At 39.5% G+C, this 27,437-nt stretch overlaps 2 protein-coding genes across 7 annotated transcripts; one reads left to right on the top strand and one right to left on the bottom strand.

Moving 5' to 3' along the window:
• Positions 1-976: 976 nt before the first annotated feature.
• usp10 (ubiquitin specific peptidase 10) lies at positions 977-23,304 on the bottom strand. 4 transcript variants are annotated; one of them, XM_046386878.1, is made up of 15 exons: positions 23,003-23,304; positions 16,305-16,373; positions 15,765-15,810; positions 15,361-15,420; positions 12,151-13,362; positions 9,646-9,737; positions 9,135-9,244; positions 8,992-9,050; positions 8,801-8,904; positions 8,314-8,413; positions 7,670-7,850; positions 6,310-6,475; positions 5,353-5,497; positions 4,558-4,623; positions 977-4,132 (listed from the first exon to the last, which is right to left on the bottom strand). In XM_046386878.1, exons 1-15 carry the CDS (start codon positions 23,021-23,023, stop codon positions 3,945-3,947), a joined length of 2,619 nt encoding a protein of 872 aa, XP_046242834.1. In that variant the 5' UTR covers positions 23,024-23,304; the 3' UTR covers positions 977-3,944. The 4 variants fall into 4 exon arrangements, with proteins under 4 accessions (XP_046242834.1, XP_046242841.1, XP_046242853.1 ...); XM_046386885.1 differs by having other exon boundaries at positions 12,151-13,359; XM_046386897.1 differs by lacking the exon at positions 15,361-15,420.
• Positions 23,305-24,124: 820 nt separating this feature from the next.
• Positions 24,125-27,202, top strand: marveld3 (MARVEL domain containing 3). 3 transcript variants are annotated; one of them, XM_046386860.1, is made up of 4 exons: positions 24,125-24,218; positions 25,144-25,410; positions 25,562-25,659; positions 26,310-27,202. In XM_046386860.1, the coding sequence occupies exons 2-4, from the start codon at positions 25,154-25,156 to the stop codon at positions 26,918-26,920; spliced, it is 966 nt and encodes a 321-aa protein (XP_046242816.1). In that variant the 5' UTR covers positions 24,125-24,218; positions 25,144-25,153; the 3' UTR covers positions 26,921-27,202. The 3 variants fall into 3 exon arrangements, with proteins under 3 accessions (XP_046242816.1, XP_046242823.1, XP_046242807.1); XM_046386867.1 differs by lacking the exon at positions 24,125-24,218 and adding an exon at positions 24,225-24,467; XM_046386851.1 differs by lacking the exon at positions 24,125-24,218 and adding an exon at positions 24,474-24,686.
• Positions 27,203-27,437: the final 235 nt, after the last annotated feature.

The raw sequence follows: 27,437 nt of genomic DNA, 5'->3' as shown, positions 1-27,437 counted from the left end.
TGACTCAACACAGCAATGAGTTGGTGGTGGAGCAGACAGGCACAGAGATGTGACAAGGCCCCCATTATTCCCATCTGTGGATACACATGGTTTGGTTTTGTTGCCACAAGACAGTGCTCAATTTTGGGTTACTCATCTCTTCTCCAAACAATTATTTTGATCCATGGCACTTAAATCATCTAAATGACACGACCATGTGCTCATATTACAGATAAATGATGTGTTGAACTCGCCCCCATGCTGTGGCTCCTTCTTCTGTGCCCCAGCAGACGAGGCAATAACTGACCATTCAAATTACTGGCTTGTGTTGGAAAAACATGTCCTACGTGTATTTTCAACAAACCACTCAAAGTCTAACAAGGCCAGTGTGGAGCAACATACACACATCATCATCCCTAAAGACTGAAGGAGATACTTGGGAATATAGGTGGGTTATCAGTGGGTGTCCAAACATGCAATTTGCCCTTCAAGCTGCTAAAAAAAAGTTCTTGTAGTTGCCTTCTGACATTAACAAGGAAAATACTGTGCTCGATACAAAGTATGAGAGCAAAGCCATATTTCAGTGGATGGCCAAGCTATAGTAAGGAGGGAATAAATAGTAAGGAATACTAAAGGGCAGAAAACCCTTACGTAGCAAATTTTTCAATGATGGGTCTGCTTCCCATTAAAGCAAACAGGCGAGTCAGCTTGGGTCCTAAAGAGAGAGCACTGTGGGCACCGAGGCAGCCAGTGCGACCACAGGAGAGGGAGATAGAGCATATTACAAATACTACACATAGTATACGTTGACATACAGGGACAAGAGACCAATTAGCAGTATGTGGTAGACCAAGACGCACTGGATCATTTTGTTGTTTTGGTTTATTGTGCACATTGTTCTGTAGGCCAGTCAGAGTGTAGAGACTGCAGATGTTCTCATTATTTTCTGTATAATAAGAAAGCCAAGTAGTCTTCTGACTACACTTCATTAGCAAACTGCTTTTTGCACAATCCTTTATTTGAACAATTAACAAAATAGAATGCTGGAGGCTTAAAATTAAAAGACAGTATAGATTTTGTTTTTAGGTCAATATCCCAACAATTCCCAGCAGACAACAGTGTTAGGAGCACATACTTAAAAGAGAGACATTATTGAAGCATTTCACCAGCACATTTCCTGACCAGCCATGAGAGACTGAAACAAAACTATACAACAGAAAGCTCAAGGTGTCCGTTCAAAGACCCAACTCTCAAAACATTCTTCAAAGGGGGAAAGAAAAAAATGCAAACAAACAGTCATAATTGTGCACAAATGACTGAAAAGCCAGTAGCACAACCAAACTATCATTAAAGTTATGCATGATGAAGATGTACTGTCTAAACGGCATGCCTCAGTTTCCCGCGTGGAATGAGTAGTGGACTGAGACGAGACATGGCTACGAGACCTCTGACGGAGAAGGCAAAATGACATATGAATACACATATACTGAAAGAAAGGCAGCAGGGCCTGTATGATGTTGTCCTTTGGTTTACCTGGGAAAGGTTTCTGACTGAAACCCACAAAAGTCAATAGACACTGTGCACCACATAATGATGTTATCTCACATAGACACCGAAAAGAATTGAAATCTAATATGAAACTGTAATTTGGTACAAAACTAGCTTTCAAATTGAAATACTGTACCTAATCAGTCTTCATGAACTTATGATCAAGTAAGGGACGTGTTCATTTAAATGCTTGCACCGCTATTAAAATACAGGAAAAATGTCTTTACACTGCAGCATCTTTTTGATCTGGGGCAGGACGATGTCGGACAACTGCCTTCTCACCTGTGTATCTTGCCTTAATTGATACACAACTACGTGTGACAAAGTCAAGTCTGAGACAACAAGTAGGATTTTTTTTTTGTGGATAAAAGTACACAAACCTAGATCATGTAGAAATACTTGAGCTGATTACATTTTGTAAAGTGTTAACACTGAGATTCTGACACTGGTGGGTGGAATGAAATGGGTCTTGAGCAAAAAAAAAAAAACAAACAAACAAACAAACAACAACAAGACAATGAAACGAGAAAATGACAAAATGGAAATAAATATCGAGCAAAGAACTATTTCAATTTTATTCATTGTTGTGCTTTAACCTGTGTAATTTCTTTTCAAACACCAATTCAAATGCAAGCATATTTTTCCAAAGGGAGCAGGAGCATGGGGACATCCAATAAATGATAAATCACGAAAAGAAAGAAGAAAAAAAAAAAACACCATTTAGTAGCTCTAAAAAAAAAAAAAAAATCATCACAATCCATGAATGATTCAAAAATCAATATCTTCAACAAAAGCAAACACTCCTTTTGTGCACATGTCCGGGCTGTTTAAACCAACCTTAGCACAGATGTAGTCCCACATCCCCTCAACACTCAGCTTCCCTCGACTGGGAGGAAATGCTGAGCCACAAAAAGAGTTAATAAGCAGGTGTCAGGTACATTCCCCTAACTTGTCACAGACATTAGACTTGCTGTTTGTGCCTGATTAGGGTTAGACTTGAACACTGAGTGGAAAAACATCACACACTGAACCTAAGGCAGCCCCCGCTTTCTGCTGAGTAGGGGGTAAGAGGGATGGTGTGGCTCAAAACTACACTGATAAGCCACCTATACACAGGTGGAACCTATAGACAAGAACAAAAACAAATCAATGAATAGAAGAGGAAATGTACAAAGTAAACAAGGGCAGGTTTTGCAGTGGAATCTGTCTTGATTGGTTGCCATCTCTCCAGTGCAAGAACTGAGTCTAAAAACTAGAACGGTCCTTAAGGACCATAGTTTTCAGTCAGCTAGATTTTTGTATTTTTATGTATTTTTAACATTTTAATCTAAATATTTGCAAAATATGCATTTGCTTGTCATGTTGTGATCATCAATCAGTTTATACGCTGTGCACAGAAGCTTATTTGTTATTAAATTCTAAAGCGCATTAATTTTTTTTTTTTTTTTTTTTTTTTTTTGGATAACCTTTCTAAATCTAAACCCAGATACCATAACAAGGATCTCTCAGACAAGGAGGCTGTTCAGGTGCCATTCAATGTGCCAGCTACCATTTGTTCTCGATGGGTTAAGTTGTATCTAGATTTGAAAGCATCATTAAAGTGAGGAAATTGAAGAGGAGGAGCTGTTGTTGTTGGTGGTGGTGGTGGTGGTGGCGGCGGCAGAGAAGATGACGATCTGGCCTTGGGAGGAGAGACTCATGATAATGCTGGTGCTGGGCCTTATCAATGCACTAGGGCAAATTCAAATAGGTTTTTCAACTGCTGCAAATCCATTAGGCCAACAGTTCTCCTTTACCAAAAGGCAAACACTGTACGAAAGTGAAATTACCCCAGCAGTCCACTTGCAGCCTGTGGTAGATAGTTCTTCCTGTGTGCGAGTCCACTGTTTGCTATCTGAGCCGAGCTGTGGGCTCAGCCAGAGGTGAGTCTCAGGTCCTAACCTGTATCCCCCAACCCCACCTCTGTCTATTCAACAGTCCTTCCTTGTTGCTTTTTAAAAAACAAACAAACAAACAAAGAAAAACCCCACAAACAAAAAAACAGCAGTGGTGCACAGAGAAGAGATCGCTGTCACAGGGAAATCTTTGTGAATGCAGCTTGCTTCTCTTCTTCAAAAAAAAAAAAAAAAAAGAAAAAAAAAAGAGAGACAAGGAAAAAGGTGTTGGAAAAGCTGGTTCTCAGGAAAGCAGGGACAGGAGGGAAGAAGAGGAAAATCTTGCAAGAGAACAAGTTGGGCAGTGTTCCTGTTCATTAGTCTGGTGCGTGTTTGTGTCATGTGTAGATGTACTGTAATGTCAACAAGTGCATTTTGAGCATGTAGTATGTTTTTGTGTGCGTTTGTGAATATATTTTGAATATTCGTGTGTGTGTGTGTGTGTGTGTGTATATGTGCGTGCGTGCATGTGCGTGTGTGTGTCTACAGCAGGTCGACGCGACGGTAGTACAGCAGGTAGGCGGTGCGCTCTGCAGTCTGCTTCACCACCTGGTACTGGTTGATGACTTTCACTGTCTGGTCGTCGATGCGCAGCCAGCCATTGAGACCAATGTGGAAGACATCCGTGGTGTAATGACCACCTGTCGCGCTGTTCCCATGGTGATAGACAACTGATTGTTGCGAAGTTGAGAGATGGAGGGGGAAAAATGACGTTAGAGAAATGCTGATATGTTATCAAATGTTTGTCTTTCATTACTTCAAACACTTTGGTGTCAACAGGTGAGCTAAAATAATGGATGCTATCACTTACAAAACAGATTTTTTTTAATGATTTTGACTAATTTATCTCAATGATTGATTAATTAATTACAAGTAGTCTTTACTCAAGCTAGGGTACTGCTTGAACAACAAACTTATTCCAATTTATTAGAATTATCATCATCCCAAAACACTCCCTGATGTCAAATTAAAAAGGACTAGTTTCAAACAGAAGCATTCAGCTTAAACACAAAAAGAATTGGACACACTTAACCCAAACAAAAACGACCCCAAACCACGTCCATTTGCAGCAGATGTAATAATGTGACAGACAAACCTGCAAAGAGCCTGTAAGTTCTTTGGCCTTTCACAACTTTGCTCCGAACTCCAGAGGACAAGAGATCTGCAAGGAAATTTTGGGTAGGAAAATGATTAGACCTAGAAGTTATAGCACTGCTCTAATTTCAATTCAACACAGCATGTGTTGCAATGTATCCAGCTGCTGGTCTACAGATTCACACTGTACAAACACTGACAGATGTGAGTGAATTTGCGAGGCACTCAATTAAACAGCAGAGAGAACAAAAAGAGAACCACTGTGCAGTACACCAAGATCTGCTAAACTTAAATTTGAGTAGCATGTTCTCTGAAACATTGAAAGCATAACATGCAATGTTATGTCAATATATAGTCTGGCTAAGAAAAAAAAATATCATCAAATCAGTATTTGTACAAAATGGTGAAACAACTGGCATTTACAAACTTTATTGCAACTCTGACAACGTGATTGCCCCTGAATCTTCCTTGAGCTACACATGATAATTTTGCAATCTGTCTAAATCACTAGTAATTTTAGTGTGACATGTTCATGAGTCACTCCCACACAAGGAGACCATCCCCTTTGAGAAAGAAACACCACTCTATCTTTTTAAATATCAAAAAGATTAGCCTTTCTCTAGGGGATCTTTCTTCTTTACGTAGTGTAAATCATACTGACACTTGAGGTTAAATTGGCCAACTTGTGGAATTAATTGTCTCCAGCTGAAATCAAGAAGTCCTGCACGTTTGGTAACTTTGTCCTTTATCAAGGCTAAAATAAATAAAAAGGATGAACGTATAACAGTGTCCATACCTTTGCTGATTTCCAGGTCAACGGGGTAATCAATGTTCTTGGTCAGTTTCTGACAGCCTCCAGTCTTTTCAAAAACAAATCTCTTGAGATGGAGCACCAGCACAGGTGGCAACTCTTCCAGAGTCACCCTCCGGCTGATCTCAATCTGAAAAACAGGACAAAAAGACAAGAAAGGCGTGCAGTCAGAACGTCCTGTGAGGGAAATAAAAATATGATCCCAAAGGGGCAAAAAAGTTACATCAAAAGAGTTTAGCTGAAGTGTGGACTTAAGGAAGAACTCAGTAAACTTCTAAACAAAACAAGAAAGTACAAGCACAAACGAAAAAGTAACATTATGTTGTAAATGCAAGAGCTTGCTGAGCACTTCAAAGCAGTGACTCATGAATCAGTACATTTCGGGGCTTTTAAAGTGCAAAAGACAAGAGCCAGGCAGTAGACCAAGTTAACGGTCTCAAAAACGATGGGTTTATGTGTTACAAAGATGCCCATTACACAGATGTAGAGCAGATGTTCCCTGCACCGCCTGTTCCAGCTTAGTGTTCACTCAAGGAACCATTTTCAGGCTGAGGTTTTTTTTCAGCAGTTGTGAGATCTTCTGTACATAGACCCAAATGAAACGGAGTGTTTGTGAAGAAAACTCAGACTCAACTCAACAAAGACTTGTGCTTTTTATACTTTTCCTGTATGTAGTCAACATTCATCAGTGCATGTGGGAGAGAGTTTTCTATGAAAGTGAATCAAATCAGAGATCTGTCTGAGCCCTACAAATACTTCCAAAATATAATTAAATGCCACAACAGTAAATAAAAAATTCCTCTAAAAAACTGACCAAAATCAGCCCACCCCACCCCCAAAAAAAAAACAATCAACAGGAGCTTTTTATTACTTAGATTCCTTTGCAATTAATAACATGTGCCACTGGCCTTAAAACAGATGGAAAGTGTGCTTATCTCATACCTCCTGCTTGGTTTTAGAGGTGTAGCCCTGGACCGACTCTCGTGCCACCAAGGTTTCTAGAGCCTCCTGGACGGTGCGGATCTTCTCTGACTGGATGTCCAGCTGAAGGGTAAAGAAAGGCTGCAGAGTAGCTGACTCTTTAGAGTTTTGTTGATAGACCACCGATCTGACAAAGAAACAGACGCATGGTTAGAAATTACAAGATAAAATAAGACATTAATGATTTTGGATGGCCTTTGGTCATGAGGGCATGTTATGTTTGAAATATTTCAATACCAAAATAATGTCTTAATATAACTGTAAGTGCATCTGTAGATCATCATGAAAGACTAACCCATCACTGGAATCACCAAATGCCAAAGAAAGAGCTTCCACTGACAATTACTTTCTTTATTGGTTAATCAATTAATAATTTTCAAGTTTATAACATGAAAAAAAAAAAAAATTGTCATCACAATTAGAAGAGAACAAAGTAATGGTTCTTTTGTCCAACCAGCCATCCAAAAGGCAAAACCTCTTAATTTGCTATCATAAACGATAAAAAGCAGTAAATTCTTAGATTTGAAGAAACAAAAACCAACAAATGTTTCACATTTTTCTTGAAAATGGACTGACACTAATTAATTGAGTATCAAAATATTTTAGCTCAGAAGATTTGAAATGCGAAAACATCTAATATCCTGGTTTCTCTTGGTGCCTGAATGCTTCTACAATGAGACTTTAATATTGAAATATAGTTTCAAACCGTAACAGTGATTCACAAAACCAATAACTCGGCATAGTGCCTAAAAACATCTATGTGTTATAGCCAAGCTCAGTGGGCGTACACACCACACTCTAAACATACACTCCTGGGATTTCTCTCTGCTCCCATTTCTGAGAAAATAATCCTTTAAAGACACTGTGCATCCAGTGTAGGCCAGGACCATGCCAGACCTCATAGAACATATTATTTAGGCAGGCTACACCCGCACAGGTTCTTAACGTTCCAGTTTGTCTGAAAGTTAAGACCTTTGTTTGTGAATGCGTGCCCCACGTCTTGCTGTCGAGACTTCTGACCACAGTGGCTGTTATTCTGAAGGACTGTGGTGCTAGTTGGACAAAATCTGTAGATGGTGGTGGCAGACCACCATTAAGAGCAGTCCTAAACTTTAAGTCAAAAGCTGCACAACCAGCACAGATGATGACGATATAAGCATCTCCTATGGTTAAAGGATAAACTGGGAACAGAAGCCATGACTAATGAGAGGATGAAGGCATTTTTCCTAAGAAACAATGCACACAGGACTCATTATTTTTCTTTGACAAAAAAAAAAAATGTATTTCAGAAGAAAATGTTACCAGCGATCTGCTAACATACCTGATGTGTCCTCCAAATATATCAGTGATGGGTGTGCGGACAAAGTCAGCTTGGCGAGTGATGGAAGTCTTGTTCCTGGGGCCAACTTGCTCCCACTCGTCTTCACTACCTTCTTCCTCCTTATCGGCCACATCTTCCTCTACACCTGACTGGGATTCTGGTCCATTGGGCGTCGGAGCTTCTGTTCAAAAACATGAAAGACAGAACTTTTTAGAGGTTAAATGACCTGTGGTATTTCATCTAACGGGCTATATTCACAGCTGGATGCATCCTGTCAACACTTTTACAGGCGTCTCTTTCACACCTCTTTTGGACCACAGAGATTTTTTTCCTTGGAATACTGTGAGCTGCCACTGGAAAAAACTGGAGGCAAGCCCGAGCAGTGGCACTGAACGCCTCGGACACATCAATGGCCCACACCTGTTCATTTGCAATGGCATCTTTATCACCCGAGCAAATATTACATTGGTGTTCATCTTACCAAGCTGATCAGTGATATTTTTTTACTGCACAGACAAACATCCAAGAGTAGCACAAAAACTTCACAATGTCAATAATAGATGCTTCATAAACTTTGGATTAGTCTGATCATGCACAAAATAAAAGGATTCATCTTTAACTTAAAAGTGGTAAAAGATTCTTACTCTCTTCCTGAGGTGAGATTAGTTTTTTCAATGCCAGCATCTCCTCATGCAATCCATTTAGAGTGAAGCCAAGATACTCCTCCGCATCCTCTTGTCGACCCTGGGAGTGGAGCACCAAGACACCACTAATTAAACCACTATCAAGAACGCTTACGATGGTGTATACACTTTAAGATGCATTCGTCATTCGATCAGATAAACCAACAGGGAAGCATATTTTACAGGTGAGACAGGATGAGCCTAAATCTCATTAAACATCAAAAATAAGCATCTCATTCATTAAAATGGAATCAGAACTGAATGAACACTTGCACCGCATTTATTCAGGTGAGTTGCCTCATTCTGAAATGAAAAAATGCCCTTCAAGTACTGTGCGTTCCAGACAAAGTGTATTCCAAGTGTGCTCATTTACAAAAAAAAAAAAAAAAAGACCAACGTTGACACATTGCAGTGACCGTGAATCAGATCCAGAGGCACCATAACTTACCTTCTCAGACAGACTTGACTTGATGAGAGTAAGGAGTTTATAAATGTAGGTTGGCTCGAAAGGGACACCGGGCCGAATGTCTTTCATGACCTTATCACCAACAGCTTTAGACACAAAGCATACAATATCAATACCGCTGATAGACAGTAGGTCCAAAGACATCTGGATTGGTTTGTTTTTAAAAGTCTTACCTTGCTGTTTGGCTTTAGATGGCACAGGCATGTTGTTGAACTCATTCACCAGCCTTACACTGTCAAGAAGTAAGAAACAACAGTGACGTCTCTGAGCAAAGCATGGTTTGGCAGCTTGATGTCGGCTGCTAAGCGCTACTTACAAGTTGTCTATCATGGGTGTGGAGGTACATGGTCTCTGCGTTTCATTATGCAGAGGAATGGACTTCATCAGGTGATACATGGGAGGGCATGCGATCAGGGCCTGTAGAGTCTGAGTGCTTAGAGTCAGGGAGGTAATATGACAAATATGACAAGCTAATCTGACACCAGTGAAGTTCTAATTTGATGAAACTTGTGTCATTTTTAGCCTGTAAAATTGAGATTTTTTTAAAAAGCATTTTAAGTATTTTTTAACAAACTGAAACATAATAACAGTCTCCATAAAACAAAAACGCAACAAAAAAGATCAGTGATTGACAAATTGTTCCTTTAGCAAGTGTCAGCCAAAGACAAAGAACTACATTTCACAAGGGCATTACATCATTTATCTTGTGTGAGATTTGTTAGCACCAACACAAGAGCCAGATATGCTATCAAAAGTGAAACAGATATGTGTGGAAACAGTGCTCAAGGGTTAAAAAGAGAAAAGGCGAAGCAAGAGCATAAGGATACAGCGTTGATGTAGCACCAGTTTCCCTTGTTGATCAGTCCTCTCGGCTGCAAAGACACTGGTTTATGTATCAACTTCACATTCTCAATAAGTTCTGGGGATTCAAACAAACACAGCGCTCTTAAACAGGTATCCACATACAACTTCAACCAACAACAACAACACATCAGCATCGTTTTGTGGGTGCATACTTCCAGTCATGAAACATGGTGATAACAGCGGTGAATAGTACAGCAGATCATTCCACATCACAAAAAAATTTTCAGAAAACAAATGTTCGATTCTTCCATTCTTGTCTCTTGTGGCGGCAGCACAAAAGACTATCTGAATAGGAACAAGGACTTGATGTACCACGCCTAGGAAGGGAGACTGCCATTCAAAAACACAGCTCCCATGGTAACGTGGATGTAGTTTTACACAGCTGATTTATAAAAACATCATAAATCATCTCTGTACCTTAAACTACAAGACACAGAAAAACATATACACATCAGATGACATAACTCTATTATTAGTATGTTCACCCTTATATTCATCTCTCAGCGTGTGTTTATATGATACGTACTTGAATGTATATAATTCAACCAAAATGCATTACATTACATGGCTATTACTGACCCCAATTTACACTGGAACCATCTCAATTTTAAGCTGAATATCTGACCCAAGATGTGCTAGTAGGTCAAACTGATCCACAAAGACTTCAGTGACTTGTCTTACAGAATAAACCAGACTGATACTACAGACTGTGCTGGGAAATCCAACTTGAATGCAGTATCAAAGAGCACTTTATGAACTTAAAAGAGCAACTCCTACTACTGTATATTTATTTATTTATTATATGAATTTAGATCTGCTTATGGGCTCCATTTATAATGTTACACACCTGGGACCATCTTCTAATTGTAGAGTAGATTATATATAAAGAAAAAAAGTATACTAAGGCTTCTTGCAGGTCCGTGCAATGTTTTCTCCCCTCTCATTCAACCCAGTCACGTACACAGACTATACAAACGGCTGGACTGTGACTGTATGCTGCTGTATTTCAAAGCACGTTGGTCTCTTTCAAGTTCACAAGGATCTCTGTGGTGCGTAATGCTGGAATAGACTAAACATTGTTAAAGAAACACATTCAAATAAAAACTGCTTAGGAACTAAAAAGCAGAATGCGCTAAACAAGACAAATTTCCATGTGCCCGTAATTGCATTGCCAAGCATAGTCCATAGTCTCAGTATGTTGTATCATTCCCCCACTGAACAGGAAAACATCTCTAGTGGGTAAATATGACCCACTGCTGCTTTTCAATATATGTAATTCCAGCAGTCTAATGTTTTATAATAACTGGTATTGACTGACGCAAGTCAAGCTAAGGAAAACGTGTCCTCCAAAGAAAACAACAGCCATGAGGTTTTCTGGTTCATAAGCATGCGTAAGTAAACTGTTAAGCCAAAAAGGGAACACAATATTACTTTAAATTAAAAACTTTGCATCTCACATTACTTCTTATTTGTTCTGGATGCCTCAGAAGAGACAATGTAGTGAAAAAGTTTAGTTTTCTGACTAAACAGGATTGTGTTTAAAGTTCAATTCAAAACCAGTGTGTTTGGATAAACAGAAACAAATGAGGTACATTTCAATAATCTGTGAGAAAACAAGTGTACAATAACAAAAACAACATGTATTAAAGTACAGAAGTCCCATTTCAAAATACTCAGCATCTTATATCTGTTTGTAAGTAATTTTCTCCTCTTCTGGCCGAAATGATGTTTCAGTGAACACTGACGCCGTGACTCTGCTGACTTAACCTTTCTCTAAACAGCAAACACACCAGCTTGGGTGAGACTCTCAGGTCCCACAGAAACTGGGTATTAACAGCGTATTGTATTATCATTAAACATCAGAATGGCCAAATTATCTAAACCGCAGATCAAAAGGTTTGGCTTGGGGCAAAGAAAACAAACATATGCCATGGTATGTATCTAAACTGCATTCTTTTGCTCACAATGTGTGAGCCTTATTAAGTATTCCTAACCTACTTATAATGGTGTCAGGTAATGAGAGAAAGTGGGTTACACAAATGTGACTAATGCCTTATGTGATCTAACTATCTGACAGCGATTATGAATGTAGTAGCACCATCTAGTGTTCATTCCTTTTAACATGAAGGCAACGTTCCAATAACCTTTTCCTTGCAAGGCACACTGAATGATTAAATTACCAACTTAAACTTTATAATACAGTTTACAAATATGTAAGATAATCAAAATCAGAATATAAAATCTGGTCAGTTGTACTCTTCTAAAACATCAAATGTTGAAAAGCTGACACAGAACACAGCTAGGAGTGGGAACACCACAACTGCCTCAACACTGACACCAAGTGGAGGGGGCATGAACTCAGCAGCAATCCACACATCTCTTGTAGCACACACATTAAACTTCAGCAAAATAAAACAGCTACTGCAGGCCATATTTAAATACATACATTGAGCATCTTCAAATAATACCTGCAAGTTTAGGGGCCATAGGATCCTCCGATACGTGGACAGGGCCATCTTTGACCTCCCCAACTTTCTCAGGCTGCTCTGGTGTAGCAGGAGAAGGGGACACGACTTCCACAGCATTCTTTACCTCCACAAAGGCCTGAGGGCCCCCAGGCAAAGGCTTTGAGTTGTGGAAGAGGCTAGCCCAAGATTTGGGGAGGTTGGCAGCAGGTGCAGCAGGAATTGCAGACAAATGGACCTGCTCTGTCACTACCGGCTGGGCAACAGGGTCTGGTAAGACCTGCTGAGCGTGCTGCCCACTCTCACAGTCTTCTTTGTGTCCATCTGCACTGACAGGAGTATCCGACTCTGTTAGCCCATTGGCCACCCCATTGTCTGCCAACTCCCTTCCCTCCAGTTCAGTAGTCGTAATGCAAGTGGCCACAGCAGCTGAAGGAGCAAGAGGTGATTTGGAGCGGGGACTGTGTGGAGTATCTGAAAGTTCGGGGCTGTGTGGAGCCAAATGATCTGGCTGCTGATCTGCAGTCCTCGGCCCCTCTGTCATCCCTCTGCTTTGAGAAGAGGATGAAGAGGAGGTAGTTGCATTGTTGCCATCTGATAAAGAGGCAGCTCCACTTGTTAAGTCCAAAGAAGAGTCATCAGGGCTATCACAAGTCCTCTGACTGGCAGTGGAAGTGGGGGGAAACTTGGCTGCTGTCACAGCAGCTGGTGATGTTGCCGTTGAGACAGGGCCAGGGGTGGAAAGTTCAGCCCCCGACACTGCCTTACCGTCCATATCTTCAGCACTGTGGTGTGGGCCACCAAGTGCATGTCCATTCACCAATGCCGTCACAGGCGTCCCATCAGCTGCACTGCTGCTGCCAGTTGATGGGTCCAGGTAGTTATAATACCCAGGCGGTCGCTTTTTCTTTTTCTTCCTCTCTCGCTGTCCTAGGCTGCCAGGGAGTCCATCCATGTCCTGGCAGGCCTGGTGATTGTCTAGGGCTGAGGCCTCCAAGTCAGGGCCATCCAGCGAGTTGAAGTGGGTTCCATCTGGGACATCAGCTGCTGGAAGAACTGTCTGTTGGGCCTTCTGGGCCGGCTGGCAGCCCAGGATGAACTCCGGAGCCTGAGGGTTGAGGGTGCTCGACACCTTATATAAGGGATCGTTCACCCCAATAGACTTGGAATCCATCACCTCGTCAACGCCAAACTCAATGTGTTGATAGTCTTCTGCTGCGGATAATATTTCAATCAATTAGAAACAAAATTTTGTTTTCAATACAGCCTAAACATAAAAAACAGACACTGTTTTGTTATGCTGTTCTGCTACTGTTACACTGTTCTTTCTCAAATCTTTCTGAATCTATTGCTGGACTAATGTGCCATCACCAAAAAGGGTTCATGAGAGCTTTCTGACAGAATTAGATATGTAAGATAACAAAAAAATCTGGTCAGGCCTATTTTTAGCTCTAACAACATTTGGTGTAGCGATGCTCAACAAGTCCCTCTGGGCTTATGTGGAATTTGTGTGCTAACAAATCCAGAAGTGATGGGCTTCAAGATTTCACATTTTCAATTAGGAAGAGGGAGACAATTTAGTCAAGGTGCTTGATTTATTTCCTAACAAGCAGCAGCTATCCATCAAATGGACAGGCTTGGAGAGCTGTGACAGAGCGTGTACTCGGTCATGGATAATTTGTTCATTGTCCTTATTTTATCACAATTTTTGTTAAAACAATTTTAAAACAATGTTGTAATGATTTGTGGGATGACAGGAAAATTTCATGGAATGATTATCCTGACCAAAATAACTGATTGACCTTATTATCCCAGCAATCATCAAAATATAATTCAACTCTTAAAACAGCCATAAAATACACTGGAATCATTTACCGTGCATTTGTTAGGAAGCCAATAGCAGTACAGATAAGATAAATCATTTTTTTAGAAGGTATCATTTTTTAGTGAAAAACAATCAGAAATGAGGTAATCCTAAAATCCTCTGCATAAATTAAGGCTAATTAATTGGTGGGAACTTTGTCATTTGTTTAGATTGGAAACCTTTGCATTTATAGACAGACAGATTTTGCAATGACTGAAAAGGTGCGGGCAACACCTTTTTAATAATTAGAGATAAAATCATGATGGAACACAAATAAGTGAGCTGGAAAGCTTTTTTGTGTCGCAAGTAAGAATATTCACGATTAAACAAATAATAGAAATTTACGGTAATTACAAGTGCTGTGATGATCTATATGCGATTTGAGATCTAGACCCAAAATGTTATCTATAAATGTGAATGAACCATATACTCCATACAGTTTGTATTCTGACAGCAACATCTGATCAACCTCAAATGATTAATAAATGTTTACATTTGCTGGTATGGCAATTTGTCACAAACGAAATCAATTTGTTGATTAAAAACTCAGTTATTTACATGTTGTGCATTCAGAGATGGCCTGAGTTGTGAAATGAAGACAGGATGAAAATAGCACATTTCAAAAGTCTTATACATTTTAGGGACTGCTCGTCAATGATGAACATCAATATGCACTGTTCCTTAATAACTGAGTCATCATTACAAAACAAACGTACTTCATTGTTTAGTTAAGTTGCACGGCAGCTTAAACAGTAGATGATTATGCAGTGACAGGTGCAAAGTCAGAAGGTGAACAAACAGGAAACATTAGTAAGTGCAACTCAGAAAAGTCATCCAAGAAAGTTTCCTTATGACATAGGACTGGTTACCCCCAACTGTAAACCCTGATGTTCTGCAGGGGTTAAGTGTGAAAACAGCAGTTACTTCCTCTACTGGGATTAGAAGATCTTCTGTTAGTGTTACTTACATCACACTTCATGGCTGTAAAATGTACTCAGCAGTAAAACTTTAACAATGGATGAATAGGTATACTCACATTAGCAACCACATAAAACCATCACTAGGCCTTTAGTAAATAAGCTGTGACTGTTAAGTCAACACAAAAATTCATCCAAATTTTAATTCATGTTGGAGGCCTGCAGTGGTGAAAATGCATCGTATGCAAGAGAAGATAAGATACTCAACAGTATCTTGAGCATGCAAAGCTCGACAGATTTTACCGACAGGCAAAAGAAAGAACACAGGCGCAAGGTTTAGAAAGCCACCAGTTTTTGAAACCTGGATTTTGAGTTTTACAGCAAACGTACAACAGCTAGTCAAGCCACAGGGAGTCAGACTCCTCAACTCACCGCAAACCTGCAGTCCCATAGACTCCATAATATAAGGTACAGCAGGAGTGCAGTAACTTCCTAAATAATCAATACAAATCAAGGTAAGGCAAATGTCAAGTGCAAACGAGTACCATTTCAAAGACAGGTGGCTGCCATTACATTTTTTAAATTGGTCCCTCAAAATTTTTACAAAATCAAATTGGCTGACATATTTCTTAAATCATGAAATTGTCAATATCTACTCGGACTTGTAATCCATGCTAAACAATATATACTGTATGTATAAAAATATGCAGTGATGTCAGCTAAGGGCATGACAGCAGTCAGCTGTCCTGAGAGAACCGAGTTATTTCCATTCAAACAAATATTCAGAAGCAAAAAACATTTAATCTAGCAATCTACTGTATGTGAACTGTACATACCGGAAGACTGAGTGACACACGGGACCTTGTCATTGAACGGAGGAAGCTGTGAGGAGGAACAAAACACAATTATGAGTTAACAAGGCCTTTAAAAAGAGCATTTAAAAATTCCACATATAGTAAGGAATTGCATTTTACTTTTTTAAAATTCAGTTAACATTAAAAAGGATAGTAAAATAGTGAAAGATATATTTGACATAACAACTAACAATGGTTAAATTATACAAACTGAACATATGAATTGAAGAAAAACCTAAAATTACAGTCTTATCATATGGGAGCTACATGGAGATTTAACAAAAACAATATTGTGGCGCCTTTGTAATAACATGTTTTGACCAACCTGGAAAGTAGTGTAGAATTTATGTGTCAAAACTTCAATAACACTTCCCATGAAGGCTGTTGCTTACGGTCAAAGTAGACACTGATGGCCAGCAGAACCAACCAGATCTTCTTCTAAAAGGTCTACTACACTCTACACTGTAGTATGATAGCGTAATGATTTATTCAGGTGAAAACAATTGTAATCTGGCTTCTTACCTCAACATAACACCGTGGAGTCACAAAAAACTGATTGATCTCATCAGGGCTGAACTCCCCGAAGATGTACTGTGGAAACAGATCAATATAAACAGTACATAGTTTAAAAGAAAGGCAATTTTACAAAATCCGCTTTTCTCTAAAAATATACTTTTCCAAATGATGCAAATTGAAAGTTAGGAAATTAATTGTGAATTACCTGAAAGACCAATAAAAATTAGTCACAATGAGGTCATGCATCAATATAAAGAAATGAAAGGAAAAGTCAAACTTATACAGTGAATGATAAAACCCTCCATCTCCTCACTGGAACTGATTCAAAAGGCACAGTCACTGGATATCTAGGTACAAGGGCTCTCATTAGAGTCAGTCATCACCCAGCCAAGACTGAAATGCTAGCTTGTACAAAAGTAAAGCACAACATGAAGTGATGAGTCATGCAGTGTTGTACAAAAACCGTAATCACAAACGGTTCAGATTTGATTCCAGGGCTGCCTGCAAGTCGGTTTTTCAGTTGTTAACACAGGGTTAATACAACACACAGCAGAGAGTGACAGTTTCTGTTCAGAGGAGCATGAAACGCGTCACAGTGAAGTTTAATGTGAGAACACAAGTTAACGGCAAATAAACGTACTGAGGTACTTCAAATGAGTACGGTTTAGACGTAAAGGTACTTTGATTTTTGACAAATTCTATTTAAGTTTTCTGTGGTCTGTGTTTTTTTTCTAACAGTCTGCAGACTTTCTGTTTAAAACCTATTTCTTTGAGTTCTCCTCGTGCTCCAGAGCAGGACAGTGTCAAAAAAATAAATGATGAATCAGTCACTTCATGTAGCAGCATTTGTGGAGGATTTCTTGTGCTATGAACACTACAATACTCTGATGCATCATATTTTGTTCAATTACACCACAAACTACAGGCTCTACTTGATTCCAGTTACTGCAATTACAGCAACTGCAGTGAATGAATGCAACTTTATTTCTTACAGTATAGTGGAAGGAGAGCTGGAGAGGCAACAATGCAAGCCAGTGAACAACTGCAGCCTTTGCCTCTACAATGCATATGCCACAGATTTACTACAACTGACATAGAAATATGAATACTTAAATTGAATTAAAAGTTAAGAAGCAATGTCAGTTTAAAAGCGTTTGATGAGGGTTGGAAGTATAAGAAACAAAAGTGTAAGCATAAAATAATAAAAGACCATTTCATTAGCTTGCAGAATCTGGCTCTCCTAATGGCAGTTGAGCTACACCCCCTGACAGATGATCCTTTAGAAGAAAACACTGCGCCACGCAAGTGTCCACATGTGCATGCAAAATACAAAGCAGTGGAGAAAAGATGAAATGAACTCACTAGCCATGCTGTTAATCCTCCCAGTGAAACGTGAAAGGGGAGGCACAGAGAAAAGAAAGTGCAGCTCAAGCATATGTAACTCTTTGCAAACGAGGCCCCACGCGAGGGCCCACATTGCTGAAATGGCACTACAAGCGACAAACAGCCTGCCATAATCCAATGGCCTTGGGGTGGCTAATACAATCACAACAGAAAGAATGTCCCTTTGCTTCTTTCTGCAGGCATGCCACACGTACCACGCTAAGCTTCCCTTGCTGTTCGTTTGGACTGAGGATTACAACAAATTAGCCATCTGTATGATTTCAACAGTTTAGTGACGACACCACGCGCACACACGAGGGCTGAAGGAAAGGCGTTAACGTAACACGGAACAGCAAACAGGACTGGGATACTATTAGAATGTGAGATGATTCATTTCAGTAAGGTTGACCACAATTTATAGACTTTTACTAATACTGTGTCTCCCAAGTTTTCATTTCAGGTTGCAAACAGTGAAAACGGAAACCTTGACATTTAACCCAGTTCAGCAATCTTCCAAATGACATTAACACACAACACACAAAGCAATCAACTTATTCATATCCCAATCACACAATGAAATGCACACCTTATGGAATTTCACAATACAATCAAGGTAGCCAGATAACATGTACACATATTCCAACTTAAACTTTATGGATTACAATAAAGAGGCCAGTACACTCCGGGAGAACTGCTTGTCAGACTGCTTTGGAAAGTCCCTCTCTCCACATGTTTGTGGCATCGGGTCAGGGGAGGCTGCATCCAACCGTTACTGTAACTTTATAAAACAGTTTATTTAACAGGGACAACTACTTAACGCCATAACTGGCCTGCTGTGTGCAGGTGAGAAATTGGACTGAGTCTGAACGTATCTGAACACAAAGTTCTTGATGCAGACCTTTTTTTGTGCACAGGTATCTCTTGTTTCTAACAACCATTGTGTGACGGCTCATCACGGCCTTGAATTTCCCTCGGGGTCAATAAAGTATCTATCTATCCATTTTCAGGTGCTGCCGCTCAGATCAGGAACAAGCGCTTTTGATTTCCATTGTGCTTGAACAACACATCTTACAAACCACTTCTTTTTTGGTATAATCTGGCCACAAAAGCCCAAAATCCGATTGCTGCTAAAACAATCCCTTTACTCTAACCACAGCAGTAGGACACGGGCAGCACTACTGTGTTTGTTCTCTTAAACTGGTATGCAGAGTTATTAATGGACAACTTGGCTGAGCAGGAAAATGTAGCAGTACCACTACAAATAAGGTCAGACTACTTTTCAATGAGTCTCTGGAGCATGCCTGTGCCTGCATATTGGTGGGATGTAGTAATAGGGTGACATGTAATCACAAAGCAAGAAATACATAGTAGTATGAGACTGGTAGAAAGGAATCACTGTCATTTATTCTACTTCAAGACTATGAGACAAAAACAGCTGCTCAGCATTCACAGTTATTTATGGCCATAGTCAGCAGTAAAACAACCATCCATTTTTCCAATTAATATGATTAATAATTGTTTGTTTTATTTGGACATTTTTATCTTGGAATGTCAATTTCATCTCCCACCCCTGATATTAATTATCCCAGTGACCACTGTTAAGGTCAAGCAAAACTAGATAACTGGATGAACGCATTAGCTCAAACTTTAAACCATTTCCAATTAACTACCATACACACCGAGCCAATACTTACACCACCTAATACAAGTGTCCTGCAATACACTGTACTTTGTATGTTATAGTTTTCAGTATTCGTCTCAAAATTGCTCCAGGCAGGCACAGATTCAATCTGTCAATTTGGAGCCTGTAGTTTGTGACTGGTTGATGGTGTTGTGTTAAACTGAGAACTGTTCCTAATACTCGGTCTACTCTTGAGGAAATAAATAGACAGGGTTCATAAACGACTCTCAGCTACAACTGTGCGGCATAATCAATGCTGTGTAGAGCTGCAGCAATTAGTCGACTGGTAGAAGATTAATCTGCAACTATTTTGATGAGCCACTGCTTCCCTTGCAGCTCCTGTCCACCGCCCCCAAAATTCCCTGAGAGTAGACTCAATATCTTTGGGTTTTGGAGTGGTTGTCAGTCAAAACAAGACATCTGGAGACCTTGGCTTAAACTCTGGGAACTGTGACTATTTTCTGCCATTTGAAAGACTGAACTATTACATACATCAGCAGACCAATCACAAAAATATTTAATACTTGCAGTGCTTAATTTGTATTTGTGTACTTCAAGTTTTGATATTCAGTAGACAGTAATATGCCAACATCAGCACGTTTAAAGATGGAATGATAACATTTAGTAGGCTAATATCAAAGTACAACTGGAAAGTCTTGTTGATAATGTGTAAAAATCTGAGAATCCTCAGTGTTAGGACTCTTACTATGGGGATCGTGAATGTCTGCATCAAATTTAAGGACAATCTAATTAATTGAGACATTTCAGTCTGGAATTATGTGACATGAATACACTGACGTAATGCTAATGAATTTGTTCTTTTGGTGCATGTCATTTTGTATGCAGTTGGTATGACTAAGCTGCAAACTGTGGGCCACTTGTTTATAATTTGTTTGTGCATACAATGTATGAGTATATGTGTGTGTGTTTCCCAAATAGGCTGGTGAAGATTACTATCCCACTCAAAGATTTACACTTTGGCAGAAAACTGGGCTGAACTAAACAGACACATTAAAAAATATGAAGGATGTCGCAATAATGGTTTAAACTTGCAAATGCACCATTCCATTGGATGACTTATTCTTTATTACAACGAACACAAATGATATGGTTTATTCTAAAACTTCACCATGGCTGCATTTTCAATCTGTGGAGACGACTGAGAAGAAGCTCCTTTTCACAACTTAATTAATTTAATGAGTTATGAGGAATAAACTACAATCTTGATGTAAACAAATGTAACAACTATAACAGTTAAACAAATGTCACCTTAATGCAATAAGTTGTCTCTTTATGTGCTTTTAATGGTTTTTGAAAGAAAGACAACACTTTTATAAAGCATGTATGCATAAGCTATAACCTACAAATTCTAAAGCCTCTACAAGCCTGAAATAAACCAGTAAGCATAAATGTTGAAGGGGACTTTTAAGACAACATGAATACCTCTGCAATGAAAGTGGTCCATCTCAAATTACTGACAAACAGTTTCATAACTAATTAACATAAAAAAACTAACAGCCAGATAGAAACAAATAACCTGTCACTCTTATATTTAAATGTGACATTTACAAACCAATATAATGGATTATTTTCGTTTTTTCTTTTCTTTTTTTTTTTTTACTGCAATGGCCTTCTTGAATGTCAGGAAATATATTGTTGCCTAAATGCAATTCTGTATGATATTATTTAACAATCCCTTGGCTTACAGTGGCTCAGCTTTAAATATAATAAACGATCATGTGAGTTTGACTTTTAGTAGTGAAATTGCAAGGTAATTTATAAGAAGGATAAATTACCACAGATAAAATACAACAGCCTGCTGTTGTCAGATTAAAGCAGTTTTCTTTTTTTTTTTTTTTTTAAATCTGCACATACATAACAGACCAGATAAGCATTTCAAGAATTACCTGTTCTGCTATGTTTTCGCTCAGATGAGCGATATCTCTTTTGTGGGTTTTGTGTTTTGTTCTACCTGTGGTTATTGGGCTGTCACACCTGTTAATCAACGTTTTTTTTGGTTCGCATTTTTACTCCACTCTTCCATGTATTTGTCACCTCTCACAGAGTAAATCATTGTGACACAGCACCATTTTCACTCACCCATAAAGTATGTTACACAAGGTGTGCTATAAAAAAAAAAAAGTTTTGTAACGGAGGAAAAATGTTTGCCAAATGAGGCAACCAGACTAAATCAAATAGCTGACAAGGGTCCAAATCTGTTTGCCCTGAGAAAACTGGGCAAGTGCCACTGTGTCTGTCAATACTTAATTTAGACCACTTTTCTATTTAATACTATTCATTTGAGGTCATTTATACATAATATGACATTCAATGCCTTACTGTGGCAAGATAATATCAATGGATACATATATGATCATTCATTTGACAGCCCAAATATTCTTTAACTGGTCATCACACCAGTCATGAAAAAGCTGTCTGAATGAAGCTGAGACACACTTTCGCTTTGCTGAACAGAGAGCCTATAGAGACACTGAATTTTGAAGGCAGGAAGAAGCGTGAAAGCATGCAGAATGAAGTCTTGAAGTGAGGTTTTCCCTTCAGTGGTCTTCTGCCATATTCGGTTTTTTGAACTGCCAAGTCAGAGTTTGAACCCAACGAAGCGTATATCCACGGGCTGCGATTTTATTTCACTGTGTGTATTTTTGTCTCAAGTTAAACTTTAATTCAGAAAACTAGTAGAAACTTCAGACCTCGCATGTGTCTGCATGTACTGCTTGACTTCAAAATGGGCCTTCCCACATGATGGCAAACTTCCTCAGAAAAAGTAACCTACGATCTAAATAACACGGAGACCCGTTGTGTAACGGCACATTCGTCTGGCACCTCAATCTCGTTTGAATCATATCCATAAAACCAATCTTCGCTATCACCGAAGGCCCACACGGTCGCAATTGTGTTTAGCCAACCAGCTAGCGAAGTGACTGCAAAGTGTTAACCACACCACCTGTGCATAGCTATTAGCTTGCTAAAAGCTAAGTGAACAACATGAAATTGTTATATCCTTACTCACAACTGGTTAGAAAAGGCAAATGATCATATGCAAATCATTATTACGCTTTTCAACCATACAGAGAAGCTAAAAAAACTAATTTACAGCTATTACAAGTTATTGAAATATGCGCCAGGGGAAGGCCTGTCGCAGCAGTGGACAGGTGGGCCATGCATACACGCAGCAGTTTTCTATCTCACTTAGCTCAGGGAAATAACACATGACACTCGTGGGATGTTTCACGGATGTGTCACCAACATTAGATTAAACCATATTTCGTGTCATTTAGCTAAACGTGGCTGTCATATCCTAAAAAACAGCAGAAAATAGTAGCGCTGTCTCATTTGAATGGAGGGACCTAGGGCCTGTTAGCTACCATGCTGATGATGGTTCAATGAGGCTTACGGGGGGCATTAGCAAGCACTTTTTAGTACTTACATTTTCAATGACACGACTAGCCAGATGTTTCAAATAACAACACATATCTGACCAAATTGCCACTACTGAATGGCACTATTTCAAGTAAAAACCATCCACAAATGAGTGGCGGTCATGTGTCTCTAAATAACGTTACACGGCGTGCAGCAGGAGTTGTTTTGCAGGCTAACGTTAGCCAGTTAGCTTAGCTACCTGGTTGCTGTGAGAAGCCATGCTCCCGGTGAGATTTTCTCTCCTCCGCAGACAAGATGAAACTCTCCCGGGAAGGTGTTGTAGGTTTGTAGTGACAGTTACAAAAGGTGTCCTACTTCGACGTCATTGTCATTTTCCCAACGCTGTCCTGGAAGTCAGTAAGTTTTGATCCATGTAATGCATCAGCACTTCATGCTGTTCGCCTTGCCGTCACCGCCATTTCTGTCGAGCCTCTTCCTCGCTTGAAGCCAAGGCAGCGCGCGGTCGGTTGTAGTTGCAGCGTGAGCTCGAGGAATAACGACAAACACTTCCGGTAGTGGTTTGCTGTAGGACTTCATAATAAAAGTCTTCATCTTTCACTTAAAATAATCCCCGTCTGTGATGTACTTAGGTCTATGACAACTAGCGTACTTCCCTCTGGTTATGAGCACATACACAGTGCACTGTGGGTACAGGAACTATGTGAAGCTGTAGAATTTGTTGTGCTTCATTTCATTAATCACATTTATTTAAGAATATGTTATATATAATTAATTTAAGATTAATTTAAGAGTTTGCTCTAGACGTGCTCTAATTGGAAAGTGTCATGAGATAACTTTTGTTGTGAATTGGCGGGATATAAATAAACTGAATTGAATATATATAATCACAAACCGTAAACTAGCGTTTGCCTGGGCTAAATCTATCAACTCACTTGTCATGTAAGTTGAAACAGTTCTTTTCTATTTTTATTCAGTAATAAACATTTGATTACATTGGCACAAGCAAACCGGCAGTATGCACAGAACTTACGGAAAGGATAAAAATCTAGTGTCAGCGTAACTCCAATTTAGTGCATTGTGCTTTATTATGGACACTGATAACTTGCATTTATTCCTAAAGTATGGTGAACTGCTATGAGCCTATCTCGGCTAGAAGCATAGATTTGAGTCTTCAACTTCAAAGGGAAACCCAATAATCTTGGTATGCTGTGATTTGTATCAGAGAATTACATAAATATACAACAAGAAGTGGACAAGTTTGTGGCCCACGTAATGACGGGATGTGTTAGTAAGTATGACCTCATTGACATGAAATAGTTAGGATTTTCTGTGACATTTACTTTGAAATGTATCTGTGCCTCGGAAATACTGAAAATAATGTCGTGGATTATTGTCAAGAACTTCACGATGGAAGCGTGACCGCGTGCACTGTGTGCGTTCACGTCCGGGTTGGGGTATGAATCGCAAATTTTTGTTTTTGCAAGTTAAGGTCGCCTGAAACTATTTCTGATGCACTTTGTGGTTTTTATTGAGCTCTAGCGGAGTTGCCCTGTATCCTGTGATATTTGAAACAAAATGAATTAAATTCAGGATAGTTGTCATGAACAATATATATCCTAATAAATTATTTACAAGAAGAATCAGAAGAAGAAGAATCAAAACAAACATGTTATAAGTACAAGTATACACCCAACACATTGTAGGTTAGTACAAATTTTAACTGGAAAAAATCCTACAAACCTCAGATTAGAAGTAGAAATTTCACTTAATTTTCGCAAAACATTAGCCCGAAACTAGTGGGCGTGGCACAGCACAGGTGAGAGTCACGGGAAGAAAATCTCAAACACAGGAAGCTGGGAAAGGTAGGGTGTTTATTGTCGAGGTTACTCAAAACAGACCGTCACTGTATTCGCAGTCTAAAGGTAAGTAATAACAGTATTGTTTTTCGTATTATTCACTTTCTTAGAATTATTCCGTCTTTACGTAATGAAATTGAAGCACAGGTGAACTTAGCAAAAGGAGGAATTTGCGTTGCTATGAGGTTTGGACGTCTAGTATGTGTTGGAGTCCCATGTTGAAGTGAAGTCATAATCACATAAAAGTCAAATTTAATTAATTTGCTGACTTTATGCTCTCATTATGTTTGTTTTCTGAAACGTCCGTGGGCCCTAAAACCAACACCACCATTTGCTCTATCCACTTAATGAATGAAGAAACATCTGCCTTTGCTTCGTTACATCACCAAGCCATTAATCCTCATTAAATAATCTTTCACACAATTTTACTGTCCACAGTGGCAGTTTCAGAGATACAAGCCAACTGGCCACTTTGTTTATGAAGGTCTTTAGTGGGATTCATGTCCATAACCTTCTTTTGCAGGCAGAGGGAAATGCCAGAGAGGGGAAGACACCAGGAGAGAGGTGATGTGTATGCTGAGTACAAGAGCAGGGACAGGGACTATTCATACGATGGAGACCACACTTCATATGATGCCAGAGGTCGCAACCATAAGCCAAGAGACATGGATGAGAGAGGCTCTGCTGGTGACAGGAGAGCTAAACAAACCAGACAGAGGGACATGACAACTGCCTCTCATGTGGAGCCACCTGCTTACAGAGGCGACGGCCATGAAGGACCCTCAAGATTGTAAGGGACTTTCAACGCACAAGTCCCTGTGCTCAGTCATGTCTTCCACCCGCCTTTGTAGCCATCTGTGGCAGGGCTGATTTTTAATCACATTTTTCTGCAAAATGATTTTGTAAAAAAAGAATCTGTAAAATGAATATTGTCTTTGCAGGTCCAGAGAGACTTCAGTGTATCACTCTGAAGGGCAGTATTATGAGCGACAGCCCAGGCAAGGGCTTTACGCTCTCAGATACATCCTAACCAGTAGAGGCAAGTACAAGTACAAGTTGCTTCTCTGAAAGGCTCGTTTGCAATCAAAGCACATGCTGGTCAACATGTACAATCGTAGAAGTTGATAGGACGGCTCCCAATTATGTTTAACAATATAAAGTGTAATAAACGTTTCTATTCTGATTATTTCCTTTTTTTTAATCACCCACTTATTAATTAAATATTCTTGTTTTCTCAGCTGTTACCTTGACAGAGCACATTCTCAAAATTGGATGTGATAACTATACACTGTTATTTAATATGCAATATATTGTGTTTGTAAGGTCTGAGTTGGAACAGGCACGGGGATTATTTTTACTCTTAATTTGCATTTGGGATTGCAGCAAACTGATTACACTTACAGGGTTTTTAATGACATCATATTCTAAATACACAGACAACTTTGCAGTTGTAAGAGCTTTCACTCTTCTGGGAGAGCTTTCCTCAAGATTTTGAAGAGTGTTTCTGTGGGGGCTTTTGCCCACTCGTGCGGTAGAGCAGTGAGGTCACACGCTGATGTTGGACGAAAAGGCCTGGCTCACAGTCTCCGTTACAGGTCATCCCAAAGGTGTTCAATGGGGTTAAGGTCAGGACTCTGTGTGGGCCAGTCAAGTTATTCCGCATCAAATTCATTATACTGTATCTTCCAGGTCTCTGCCAGCTTATGGAGTTCTTTGTGAATCTCCTAATTGTCATCTGTGCCGGAGTGCCATACAGCAACAACGGAGGTTACCGTGACCTGGCCAGCCTCGGTGGAGTCTACTATTATCACTTTGGTGGTGCCAATGCCTTCACTGGAACTGATGCAGCCAGGGTGCAGGAGCTGGACCGGCTCTTCCATCAGCTTAAGAGGCCTCCGTACGTCTTCACTATGGCCTGCGGCGGTGTTTTAATGATCTACGCCTGTGCCATGCTCGCCCTGGGGATTTTCAGAGTTACTTACCGCTGGCCTCCTGTGCTGCTCGGGGAGGCTCTGTTGAACCTCCTGATTGGCCTATGTTACATCCCCGCACTGGCTTTCTACTTTATTAAGCTGCAGGAAACCTACAACAATCCTATCTGTAAGGAGAGAGAGCAGATGTACAAGAGCAAAGGGCACAAGGGCTTTGAGTGCCAGTTTCATGGTGCAGATATCGCAGGAGGTCTCTTCGGGGTGCTGGGAGTGTTTGTTTTTATTTTTGGAGCAGTGTTAGCTGTCAGGGCTTTCAGGTCAGTGCGAGAGCTAAAGAAGCAAAGGATGAATGAGGACAATAATTTGTGAGCTGCCTTTTCCCCTTAAAATATTGGGATTGAACAGAAATCCTTGTGACAAGGAAATATATGTCTTGATGTAATTTTGTATTCACTCTTGAATAGTTGAATGGGATTTGTGAATTTTTATCCGCTTTTTATTATACTTTGAAGAAGTTTTTTAATTCCATTTTGCACAATGATTTATTTTTACCACCACTTTTCTCGTTTACCTACCTGTTTACTGTGGCTGTTACATTTTTTTAAATAAATGTGCTCAGAGGTCCAATAAATGACTCATATGGAATATAAAGGATTGTCTTATTGCTATTTTTTATTAATTATGTGAAAAAAAACCCAGAAATTAAAAGGTACAAAAACTGTTCAATTATGAGAAAAACCTATGCAATATTTATTCACTTGAAGAGACCACCAGCAATTTGCAACAAATATTTAAGTTGCTTTGTTAATGAGGTTGGAATAGCCCCAATTAATTGGCTCAGATTTAAGATAAATTTGTGTTCCAGGCTGAACGTGATCTCTTAACT

Source organism: Scatophagus argus, chromosome 1 (genome assembly GCF_020382885.2).
Source record: "Scatophagus argus isolate fScaArg1 chromosome 1, fScaArg1.pri, whole genome shotgun sequence".
NCBI classification, from domain to species: Eukaryota; Metazoa; Chordata; class Actinopteri; family Scatophagidae; genus Scatophagus; species Scatophagus argus.
This window is presented reverse-complemented; position numbering and strand designations above follow the sequence as displayed.